The 13436-nt window shown below is 37.1% G+C and overlaps 1 protein-coding gene across 1 annotated transcript in view; it reads left to right on the forward strand.

Moving 5' to 3' along the window:
• AFG1L (AFG1 like ATPase) overlaps positions 1-13436 on the forward strand; it is a 193548-nt gene that overhangs the window by 110404 nt on the left and 69708 nt on the right. Inside the window, exon 8 of the mRNA XM_056125103.1 lies at positions 5979-6061. Within this exon, the coding sequence (XP_055981078.1) occupies positions 5979-6061 (83 nt within the window). The remainder of the gene's footprint in view (positions 1-5978; positions 6062-13436) is intronic.

The following is a 13436-nucleotide window of genomic DNA, read 5'->3' on the forward strand; positions in this document are numbered from 1 at the left end:
AGGTAAATTCCCTACCTGCTGTACTATTGCTCCGGCCTCTGGACTTAGAATTTCAGACGAAAAAGAATCATGATTCTGTTCATTTATTTTACAGAGGAGAAAATTTCAGAGAAGTTAAATAATTGGCTAGATTTCATAGCTAGGCAAATGGGAGAGTACTTAACTACTTAAACAAATTATATCCATGATTGGGAGAATAAAGTGGTATTTTGAAGTAAATCTGAATTCTATTCATCTGTCACAGTAAAAGCTATATACCTCTATCACCAGTAACTAAAGAAGTGCCTGGCATATATTAACAATGTTCATTAGGTTGATCCAAAAGAAATACTGAATTTGAAGGGAACTTAAACTATAATTGTACATTTTTGTGATATAAAACACTGTAGCATATTTATAAAGAACATTGAATATCTTGGCATCATTCTGCAAATAAAAACACATTTTAATAGAAAAGTAATTCTTCAGTACTTCTGGATACAAGATTAATATTCAAAAATCAACTGTGCTCCTGTAGCCAAGCATCAAGCACACACTTAGGAATGTTCATATACAACTGGAGTTGAAAAATAGCAATCTAGTGTGGAAAACTGGCAAAATTCACTAGAGCACATCTTATGGTCAAACAGTTACTCTTCTAGGTGTGTATCAAGCCAAGTACATGCATGCTGAAAAAAAAAACATGTACAAGAATATCTATGACTGCCATTATTCAGAAGATAACTTTCTAATAACTAATAACTGGAAGCAATTCAAATGTTCATTGATAGTGGAATGAGTCAATGAATTATGGCATATTATATAGTGGATATGATGCCGCATTCAACAAACTACAACTATATCCTCCACATAGAAGGATACATCTCATAAAAGGAACTCAATCACACACTGTATGATTCCACTTGCATAAAGCTCCCCAAACAGTCTAAAATGGTGCTTGGAATTAGGATGCTGATTATTTTGGGGGAAGAAGGTTGCTAGGGAAGCTTCATAGATGCAAGTGATGATCTGTTAGATGGGATGCTTATGATTTGTATATTTCCTATATATATTATTCTTAAAGTATCCAAGCTTAAAATAAGTAGAAGTCTATGTACTGAGTTTTGTTTGTTTGATTGGGGGCAACACCCAGCAATACTCAGAGCTTACTCCTGACTCTGCACACAGAGATCACTTCTGGAGGGTCTTGGGGAACCATATGGGGTGCTGAGAATTGAATAGTTTGGACACGTGCAATGCAAACTTCCTACCCGCTATATTATTGCTCTGACCCTGATTACTGAATTTTTATGTATCATTGCTTATGCTCAGAAACAGAAACACGTGATTATTTTAAGTGCAATGGAGGCAGTTATCTTTAGACTGTATAGTGGTTTCAGCATGTATATTTTAATATGTAGCTGCTTCAAAAGAAAATATCCCAATTTATTTACTTATCTATTTTTTTTGTTCAGTATCTTTCTTGTCCTCTTATCACTTAATTATGGAATTTTATTTTTAATTGTTTTTCTCTTTTTATATCTATAGTTATTTTTCTCATAGAATTAGGTTTTCAAAAGAAAGAATCTTAGAATCTGTGTTTAAACTTCCCTACTTAGGGGCTGCAGGTAGGGTTCTTGCCTTGGATGACCTCGGTTCTCCTCCTGGCACTCTGGATGGTCCCCCAGGCACTGCCAGGAGTAATTCCTGACCACAGAGCCAGGAATAAGCCCTGATCATCACCAGGTGTGTTCCCAAAACAAAAACGACATAAATAAACTTTACTATTTGAACATCTGCACCTATATATAAAAAAAAAATCTTGAAGTATATGTAAGGATATAACCCCTATACTATCTCTCTGGCCCCCTAATTTTTACTTTTATGCTTTTAATATTTGAATTTTTTTAATGAATTACCTTTGTAGTAAAAAAAGTGCATATCTTAAAAGAAGTATAAAGATCTTAATAGATAAAGATCTTAAAAGATAGTTATGAAAATTTTTACATCCTGGAACTAGAGAAATTATAACCATTTTTCCTTTTCAGTTTACTTAAAAAAAATGTGTGAAGTCTAAGATCTGGATATGTAACTTAGTAGTAGTGCATATGCTTTGTGTGTTTGTTTGGTGGCCATACCCAGCAGTCAGACCCTGATTACACCCAGCAGTACTTAGACCTTACTCCTGACTCTGCACACAGGGACCACTTGTCACACATAGGTTTGATTCCCAGCACCAAAAAAACAAAAGTGTAAAACCAGTCACATTAACTGTTGTGAAGGAAAATGCCAATAATTTAGAAGTTTTAAAATTCCTACTTAATATAATCAGTTTGTGGTCGAATCTTTTCTCTTTTTTTCAAATAAGAAATAGTACTTATACAATAGAGTATTTAAGGTAGGCAAATCTTTATTTTTTCAGTTTTTTTCTTATGTGATATGTTACTGTTTTAGAGAATTTTCTCAACAATAGTTCTTTTGTTCTAACTGGGAAGGGGAAAGCAAGCATAGGAACTATATATATATATATTATGTGAGATGGCTGTTTTTCTAATGGTATTATTCAGACTTACTAAAAATATACACAATAGGTATTAGGAAAAATGCAAGCTACTAGAGGACATTTCCCTGGGCAGTATATTTTTCTTTCCAAAGTCAAAGGCTTTTGACTAATAAGTATGCTCCCAAGGGTGTGTGAATTCCCCACCCCCCCTTTCTCTCCTCAAATTTCCTAATTGCATTTTCAGATTGTGTAATTGTATTTCTCCTTTGTACACATAAATATACAAACTATTCTAAAATAAATTTTGTTTGGTGGCTGATTAGTTTTATGCATTTGAATTAGATGGTGGTAAGAGGTCACAGGTCTTGTAAATATCCCTGGAAATTACTTTTGAGATCATGCCCTTTGGCTGATTCTTTCTCATTCAGGAAATAGCTTAACTTTTACCCTCCTCCTTCCTTCTGCAGAGTGTTGTTAGGATTCGAGCTCACATGAATAAAACAGACACATACAACACAAGTCTGAGATTTATTTTTCTTTAAAACATATAAACCTGGTGTTAGTATTTTTCAGACAATTAGGAGGTAACATCTAAGGGCTTTGGTTATAGTTCTTTTGCTGCTGATTAGGTATTCCTCGGTGATGATTAGTGAATGTACAAATGCAATCATTTGGTAGGGCTTAATCACTCACATGAGGGAGAAGTTAGTTACCCAGAAGGAGAAATTGAAGCTTGTATAACTTCCATTAGCTTTATTTCTGTAATATCAAAGAAATGAAAAAGAAAAAAATTCTCACTAAATTAGTACTTGTTGGGTCATAGAATATAAATTGTCATTTGAAAGAAATAGGGAACCGAGAGAAGAACAACTATATATGGATTTTTTGCTCTGCCATGTAGTATTCTGTCTGTGGTATAGGCAGCTTGTGAATAATTTGCCCTTCTCATGCCAGACTATATTGAGAGAAGGGGGGTTCTACTTAAACAAATGACTCTCCTTTCTTGACATTACCCTGCCTCAAGGGTAAGGGGGAGGTGGTACGTCATTTCTCACTCTCAGAGTTGAGGAGGAGAGAGAAATGGTTATAACTTTTTTCGGTCAGTGTCCAGGGGAGAGTGGGATGTCTGTCTTTGGGCAATGCTGTATTGTTTTCTGATGAGACAGATTACAGAGTCTGAGAGAGTGAGGAGTAAGAGGCCTGAGGAGAGGTTTCAGCAATTTGGAATGATGATGAGAAACGGGCCTTGAGAGAGCCCAGCTGTCTGCTCCAATCAAGCATTGCAAAGGGTACATGGCACTCAGGGCAAGGGCTTTTCTTCACAGGAGTGTTCTAACGCTTCTTCTAGAGGCCAGAGAAATAGTACAGGATATAGGGCACTTGCCTTGCATGGCTACCCACTTAAATCCTTGCATCACATATGATTCCCCTGCTACAGCCAGAGCATAAAACTAGGAATAGCTCTTTTGAACACGACAGGGTGTGGGGCCCCTAAACAAAACAAAGCAGAAACAGAGCTTCTTTTTTATTTTCATGAACCTCTTGAGATTGGGCAGAAGCACAGAAGGCCTTCCTACTCACTCAGCTGTGTTCGTCTAAGTCCCAGTAGTATAGATGACAAATGGCGTCAGCCCTTGGATGCAATTTCAGGAAGAATGTTGCTACTTTTCAATTATGCCTGGATAATACGGTTCTGATGATCTGTCGTTACATGACATACTTTTTGTTTGGAGAGCACACCAGTGGTGTTCATTGATCACTCCTGGTTTGGTGCTTGGGGTGGCTCCGGGCCTCTACGTGCAAAGTACACAACACTTTGAGCTAGCTCCCTGGCCTCTAGATTTCGAGACTTAAGGTAGCACTTCCGTATGAGCTTTGCAAGGTTCTGTGGAGCTGGGATTTGAGCAGGGCTGAGCTAGCAATTCTAGGTGCCTTCTTAAGAGTGGCTACATATGAGCTTGGTATCCTTGTCGTCTCGACTTCATCTCTATCTAGGCTTCTTTAGTTTCTTGTCAGGGCATAGCAGGTATCAAGCAATGTGATGTTTACCTGAGAGTTCAGGAGTTTTGTTTTATTATGGGGGAAATACCCCTTATATCCCCATCTTCAATCAAATATACACACCTGTTAAATTTATATTCCCTTCTCCCCCAAAGGCAACCAACTGGATTGACCAAATAAGAATAGAAAAAATTGATTTGCTTTTTTGTACTGAGAGTTTCATAAGGGCATGTGTGTATGTTTTCATGCACATATACATCTTGGGATGAGGGTGAAAAGGAAAGAGAAAGGAGAGATTTGGAAGAAGAGGACATTAGAATAGCTCCCAGGATGGTGTCTGTTGAAGTATATGTCCACAGGAAGCTGGAATTCTGATGACACTGATGGCTTAAGAGGGAACTAGGGGACAAGGACAGTGCAGCCACTGAGAAATGACAGGCAGTAATTCATTGCCTCATTGCTTCCCTTTACTTCTATCACTTGGTTTCAAATATGGACATTTTGTTCTGTGATGTGCACTCTTTCTAGGGTGTCACTTAAGATTTATGCGTTACTCTTTCTGGCAGCCTCCAGCTTCATTTCAGACTAATTGAAATCAGGATTAAGACACACACACACACACACACACACACACACACACACACACACACACGAATTTGGGCCAGAGCAGTAGTACAGTGGGTAGGGTGTTTGCCTTGCACAAGACCAACTTGGGTTTCTATTTCTAGCATCCCATATGGTTCCTCGAATCTGTCAGGATTGATCCCTGAGTGCAGAATAAGGAGTAGCCCTCGAGTATCCCTGGGTGTGGCCCCAAAGCAAAGAAAAATAAAATCTCTTGGAGCCAGAGAGATAGTCCACCCTGATTTGATCCTTGGCACCACATATGGTCTCCTGAGCCTCCAGAGGAGTGACCCCTGAGCACAGAGTCAGGAGTATGGCCTGAGCACCACCAGTTGTGACCCAGAAAAGGAAGGAAGGAAGGAAGGAAGGAAGGAAGGGGAGGGAGAAAGGGAAGGAGGGAGGGAGAAGAAACAAAAAAAATGTTATACTTTTTCTTTTTCTGTCCTTCTTCCTCTTCCTATTTCCTAAACAGAACTATTTGTAAACAATCTCTTGAGCTAGGCAGGTGGCTTAAAGAGTTGGAGCCATTCCTTGTACCCTGGGAGCAACACCTGAGCACTGTACCAGGAATAGCTTCCCCCCTCCCCCGCAATCCCACCTCTATTATTGCTATTTGTGGAATTTGCTGCTAGCTTATCACAAATATCGGAAGGATTGCTGCAAATCTTGTTTTCTTAAAAATGGATATGTCTTTAATTTGATTTTTCTTTGATATTTAACACTGCAATTTATTATTCCGACATTATTGTATGCTTATGGTAATATTTTGTTGTGAAGATTTTCAGAAAAAATTTTAAAAGATAGCAAAAAGATTTTAATTCTAAACCACCACTTGTTTAAAAACAGGATATTTGATGTGTTTGGATTATAGAAATACTGTAACACGGTCCAGCTAGATTCTGGGATAGATTACCGGAAAAGGGAACTTCCTGCTGCAGGAAAACTCTACTACCTGTAAGTTTTTTCAATTTTAATTTTCTAAGTTTAATGTCTGATAATTAAGGAACATTCCTCATCAGGAAAAGATGAGAAAATAAGCAGGATAATTATCAGAACGTGAAAGGCTAGTTCTGATACCCGTTATTTAAAAAATACAAAATGTTATTATGTTAAGGTCTTTAAATTGTACTTTTTGCCATCTACATTTGCATGATTTATAATGTGTGATTGGATGAAACCCTAATTAGTTTTTTGGGGAGGAGTATGACAGATGGTTAGTAAGTAATGAGTATCCTCTTATAAGAGATTCTAGTATTAGGAGAAGATTTTTATTTAGTTAAAGTAATTAATTATTTGTGGACATCTTCTGACAAATGTGCAATTTCTGTCCTCCCCAAATCGTTGTTTTGTTTTATTTTGTTACTCTGTTTGTATTTATAATTGTTGATTGACTTCCATACATAGCAATAAATATATATATATATGTATATGCAAGTAGAACTGGAGATATTTTGTCTTTTAAAAAAGCTAAGCCTCTCCTGAGTAAGAGCAATTTGTAATAATAGATGTATTCAGTACGTGCAGTTAATGCTAAAAAAACAAATGATATTTGTTTAAAAATGTCATTTGTGAGAACCTGAAAAGGAAAAAGTACTTTACAAATGCAAACGGTTATTTAGTGTATGCTGCCAGTGTTTGGCACATAGTGGGTTCTCAGTAAATAGATCTAAGGGCTAATTGTGATTTAACTCAAAGGCATGTTTCTGCTAATTTAAATTTTGATGACAACGTGCATATGAGAGGTTCAGAAAAGTTCTCTTCTCCGCCACCTTGTAAACAGAAGTACTTTACTGTTTTTGAAGCAGAAATTAACTAGAAAAATCATATAATTAAAATTGCATACTTTACAGCGTACCAAGGGGACTATTTAAGTTTATTATTCAGATCCTGATGATTATTATAGGAGGTTCTTCATCTCTCTTAAGTACTTTGTCTTTAAAGTACTTTATAATTTTTAAAAATTCTTCTAGCGCTTTCTTTTTTCCTGCTTTAGCTTAGATTTTTTTTTCCCCTCTTCATTTCTTTTTTTTTCCCCCTTGTTTGTCTGTTCTGGTCTTTTAAATTTTTCTGCTATTCACAATCTTTCCCGGCTTCTTTGCTACCTACTTGGGATGTTCCAGCTGTGTAGTACTTAGAGATAAAGATATTATTTTTTCTTATTTTTTCAAATAAGGTTCTCCTTGTTCCTTATTTTCCCAGAAAATGTGCTTTATGTGGAAGAGAAAAAACATTTTCCTGATGGGCAGCTGCTTAAAGATAGTAAACTGGATCTCAGTCATGGAATTGTTCCACAGTGCTGGAGAGAGCTCTTAGGAATAACAGGAAGTAGGAGGGCAGCTTTTGTTTGGTGCTTAGCCCTTAGTCTTTTTTTTTTTTTCTTTAACCTTCCCTGTGCTGTTCCTTCCTCTTCCTGATAAAAGTAATACACTTTTAACACAATGAAATTCAGGCTGGACTTCAAACAAACATTGGAGACAAAATGTTAACTGCATGTGGAGTCTAGACAGGGGAAGTTTACATAGACTTTCTCTAACTCTGGAACAGCTTTTCTTTTAATTAAATTTTCAAAGAAGGCAGATTATTTTTTTAAGTGAATTTAATATCGAAAGAGTTCCCCATAGACAGATAGCTAAGAATAAAAAATCAGGGACCACCCCCGAGGGTATGTGGGCATGTATTCCTGAGGAGAATTATGAAGTTAAAATCACCAGAGAGGTTGCAGAATATTTTTAGATACCTACACAAGGCTCTAGAGATATAATATATGTTGTTCCACATTAGCCCTTGGGTATAACCTCTCCGTGGTATAGTCGTTAATGACAGTAAAAGAAAATTCCTGAGTCATATTAATTTTTTATGTAGGCTGCTTCCTCTTCTGTTCTTGTGGAATAAGTATTCATTCCCCCCACCAGATTTTATTGTGCCATAGTTTGCCTTATTAAAATACGCATTTTTCTTTGTCATGGTCTGCTAAACATCTGAAACTATTTCTAGCCCAGACTATCCCCTAGTTAATTTCCCCAGATTCTGGATTACCTGAAAAGAAAAAATAAATGGTCTTATTTCCTTCCGGGGGGACATCAAACACATCTCTGAATTTTTCGTAAGTAGAATCCCACATATGATCTTAATTTAATAAAAATGTTCATTTGTTCAGTATTTTATTAGTCTTACTTTCCAAATGGACTGGAGCCATAGCACAGCAGGTAGAGCGTTTGCCTTGCATGCGGCCGACCTGGGTTTGATTCCTCCATCCCTCTTGGAGAGCCCAGCAAGCTACTGAGAGTATCCCGCCTACATGGCAGAGCCTGGCAAGCTCCCTGTGGCGTATTCAATATGCCAAAAACAGTAACAAGAACTCTCACAATGGAAATGTTACTGGTGCCCCCTCGAGCAAATTGATTAACAACAGGGGGACAGTGCTAAAAGTGCTAACTTTCCAAATGCTAATTAAAATGGCCCCCAAACACAATTCAGATAATATCAAGAGTTACCAGTGATTTGAATAGCTACATAAGAAGATTGACTTGAACCATTTCTGTGACTCATTGTTTGAGTTATATAATATTCCACTTATAGAGTCAGTGAAGGAGCTCAAAGGGCTGAAGTTTATACTATGAATATGTGAGTCCTTGGTTTGATCCATCATTCTGCATAGTTCTGTGACTATCCATGCTCCTATATATTTCCTGAGCCTGCTCTGGGCAAGCTCCCAGAATTGGGAATAGCTCCCAATTCTGCCAGGTGTGCCCCTAATGTCACCCTTCCCAATACAAAATTAATTTAATAACAGAATTGTATGTTGGCATGCAATCCACTTTGGTTGTATCTTTTTTAATTATAGTGAGTTTAGAAATTATAAATAGGCTCCAGATGTTTTTTACCCAACCCAGGAATTTCTAGTAATAAAAAAAAATCAGATAATTTAATTTAGGAAATTATAAACCACAGAAAGTTTTGGTGCAAATATCTACTCTTTTTTATTGATTAGGGCTGGAGTGATAGCACAGCGGTAGGGCGTTTGCCTTGCACGCAGCCAACATGGCTGACCCGAGTTCGATTCCTCCGCCCCTCTCGGAGAGCCTGGCAAGCTACCGAGAGTATCTCGCCCACATGGCAGAGCCTGGCAAGCCACCCGTGATGTATTCGATATGCCAAACACAGTAACAACAAAATCTCCAATGGAGACATTACTGGGCCCGCTCGAGCAAATCGATGAACAACGGGAGGGCCTTTACTTTTACTTATATTGATTAGAAGGCTCTGTGGCTGTCTTTTTTTCATTCTGCTCTAACTGCATGATCTTCTTGGAGATGAGCACCAAGTAATTTCCTCCATGGTTGCTTGGTAGGTTGGATTCTATATGATTCCTCTGTATGGAACATGGTTTGCCAAAATCCAAACAGGTCAGCCAAGGATTGGGCTTCTTGCATGTGTTTTGGCTGGGACTTGAGCCAGTAATTTATTTTGAATTTCCCAGTATTTGCCAAGAGTAGCTCCATCTGAAACCTTCCAGAGAATTGAACTATTTCAGATAAGCTCTCAGCTTGGGGATTGGTGATATTGCATGTTAATCACTTTTCTAGATGCAGCAGACATCTCTTTCAGATAGGTAACACCATTACTAAGGGATCTGTGAGATGCTGCCAAGGCCATTTTTCTGTTACTTCAGTGAAGGGCCTTATTTTCATGGGGGATCGGGGAAGTTATCTTGGACTTGTCCTTTCTCTACCTCTTCTCCTATTTTATTCAAGAACCGAGTAGTATAATTTCTTATAATAAACCAAAAGAATGGGGTGTGGGGATCAGGCAGAGGGTTCCTAATAACAAATTTTATTATTCCATTATACTCACAAACCCCACAATCAACTCTGAAACTGTGGCTTTAATGGAGGATTTTTTTTTGAGATAACACTGTGATTTACGACACTATTAATGATAGTGTTTCCTTCATGCAATTTCTAACACATCCTCCACCAGAGTATCTGCTTCCCTCTTCTCCTTCCCGGCATTGTTCCCTTCCTTCTCCTCATTCTTGGTAAACTTAGTACTATAGATCAACTCTCAGGTTATGTTGCTTTCGGCTATTAGTTATCCCCTTACTCTGTTTTTTATACCCAACATGTCAAAGATCATTCTACATCTGTCCTTCTCCTCTGACTGATTTCATTCAGCATGATATCTTCTAGTTCCATACAGATAGCAGCAAATGGCGTGATTTCATCTTTTCTTATAGCTGAGTAGTATTCTATTATGTATGCATATCACAGTTCATTATCTACTCATCTGGTTTTGGGTACTTGGGTTGTTTCTAAATGTTAACAGTAATGCTGCAATGAATGTGGGATCACAAATATCTTTTCAAAATAGTGTTTTGAGACCCTATGGTATATATAAAGAGATAAAATTGCTAGGTTGTATGAAAGCTAAATTTTTATTTATTATTTTATGATGATTCTGTATTGCACCATAAGATTATTAAATGAACTGAATGAGTGGGAAGAGGGGTTGGGTTTGGAATTTTATTTTATCCTACTTATAGGTTAATAGTTGCATATTTTAACTCATGCAATTGGGAGAAGGCATTTGATACCTGGGTGAGAGACAACAGATTTATTGCCCTTAAACAGATAGTAAGTTGTGTCAGTTCCCTCTTTGCCTCCTCATTGAATGGGGAGAGGGCAGGAGAAATGTTATAGGTGCTCAAATGACTGCCTGTATATACAGTATATACAGTGGTGAGATTATAGGACATGAGCCTTGAGTTTGGGGAACTCTCCTATTTTATAACTGGAAGTAAACAAGCCTGGGGTGTGTGTGTGTGTGTGTGTGTGTGTGTGTGTGTGTGTGTGTGTGTGTCTTACAGTATCATGGTTTTATACAAGTAAAGGTGTTTTGTTGTTGTTTTATTTTGGGTAGCACAGCGTGGTGGTGTGCTCAGGTCTTACTACTGCCTCTGTGCTAGGGATCACTTCTGTCTGGGCTCAGGGGACTGTATGTGGTGCTGGAGATTGAACCCTAGTCCTCCATGAGCCAAGCAAGTGTCACACTTGCTGTACTAGATCTCTGTTCCAGCAACAGTTTCTATATAGTTTCATACTTGCAATGCTTCTTCATCACCCCGGCCCCAGTGTCAGTAACCCTTCACAGTCCCAAATGAAAGTAACCCTCCACCATGGACCCAAGCCAGTTTTTTGTCATGAGGGAGGCTTTGCTTTGTCCCATAATTTATTCCATACAAATATAGTCTTGATAAAGGATAAAGGATGGCGCCTGTCATTCTTGCATGATCAGAAAGGTATGTGGGAAAGTGAGAGACTGTGGGTGATGGACACTTGCTAGACTTTTAACCTCAGAGAGCCTGGGCTTTCTCCCTCTTTTCATTTGGCTCTGATCTACTGAATTCACCCAACACTTCAATAAAATAACATCTAGACACATTGGTCAGTTAATGAATACTTCTATTAAATTGTCTCAAGACTGTTTCATTTCCATGTAAATGTGCACAATGAATCACACTGAAAATGATGAACAGTATAACTTTTAAGATATAGCTAAAATATTCACATTTTTTTCTTTTTGAAACATAGGATATGTATTCATTAATCTTTTCAGTAGATTCCAAAATGAAGTTTCTTTTATTATACATATATTTATAATATTGTATTATACTTTAACTAATAGAAGTTTTATGTCTCAAGTATCCTTAATTTTCTACTTGGGAAACATCTTATTCCAAATAGAAAATTATTTCTCAGAATACATCTTTGAATATCATTTTTAAAATGTTTCCTGGAAAACCCACACAAATTCTGTATAGCTATGCTTTAGAAGAAAGAAAGGTCTATGAAAACAAAGACTAAAGCTTGTATGTATTAAAACATACTTCACCACCAAAAATTTTATTTTCTGTCTTTGATATTCTTCTCACTTACTGTTCCATCCTCAAATGATTGTTTCCAATTGAGTGTTTCTGAAGGAGAGAGTAATAGATTGCAACATTTCTTATCTAGATTGTCGTATCTTCCCACACCTGAAACTTTGGCAGACTATTTTCTGCCTAAGAGATTTTGCCACCTTCTAGTTTATCAGTGTCTCTAGGACACTAAGGGATCTTCTGCCTATTCCCCAGCCCCCTATTATTATTCCAGGTGTATTTTATGTTGTGGTTTGAGACCACCCAGTTTTACTGGGGACTGTTTCTGGCTCTGTGCTCAAGAGTGCCCCCTGGTGGTGCTCAGAAAACCATATGTAGTACTGGAGATTACATTGGCGTTTGTAGGGTTCAAGGCAAATTTAGTATGTCCTGTTTCCCTTTATGGTTTATTCTTTGACTAATGTTTTATTGCGCGTGAGTTATTTAACTTCTAAACATTTGCTTATTTGCTTATTTTTTCATTTCTTTTGGTTACTGATTCACGAATTTAATTGATTACAGGGAATCTATTTTATGTGGCTTTTTCCTATAAACAATTGAGATAACAGTGGAAAAATTTCTAACTATAATTATGGTTTTATCTATTTTACCTTATGTTTGTTTTTGCTTTTTGTATTTCAAACTGTTACTAGGTGTCTGTGTGTTAGGATTGATGTCTTTATGATATATTGATCTCTTTATCATTAGCAAATGAACCTCATTATTACTCTAAAATTGTGCTTTAGTATGGTCACTTCAGCTTATTCTTTTATTAGTATTTGCATGATATAACTTTTCCCATCCTTTTACTTTTAGCCTGTGGTCTTTATACATATTTATTTGTTTTAGACAATACATAGAGACTTTTAAATATACATGTATTTAATTTAATAAATTGTAATGATTTTAAATAGTGTTAATATTAATGTTTTAGATATATGATGTTACTGTACCATATTATCAGAGTGCCAGTTTTCCTCCCCCATTATGTAGGTTCCTTCTCATCTGCACCCCCACTCAACCTAAACAGGCTTGGCAGACCAGTTCTGTTAACAGAATCTAAAGATGTGTGTGTGTGTGTATGTGTGTGTGCACACGCACGTGTGTGTATCTATTTATATTTATTTTTTCAATTAATTTAAACACTGTGGTTTACAAATCTTTTCATAATATAAATGTTTTGGGCATTGAGTGTTCCAACACCAATCCCACCATCAGAATGACCTTCCTTCCACCATGTCCCCATTTTCTCAATCACCCTCCAGGACTGCCCCCTTGTGGGCACAAAAGAATGTATTTTCTATTGCTTTTTACAACAAAATGGCTAATGGAATTAATCTAAAAATTTGTTAGTCAAAGAAAATTGCTGAAAAAATTTTTTCTCACCACAGGGTCATTAAAGCCATTGCCTGA

This window comes from Sorex fumeus, unplaced genomic scaffold (assembly GCF_029834395.1).
Source record: "Sorex fumeus unplaced genomic scaffold, SorFum_2.1 ptg000054l, whole genome shotgun sequence".
NCBI lineage: Eukaryota > Metazoa > Chordata > Mammalia > Eulipotyphla > Soricidae > Sorex > Sorex fumeus.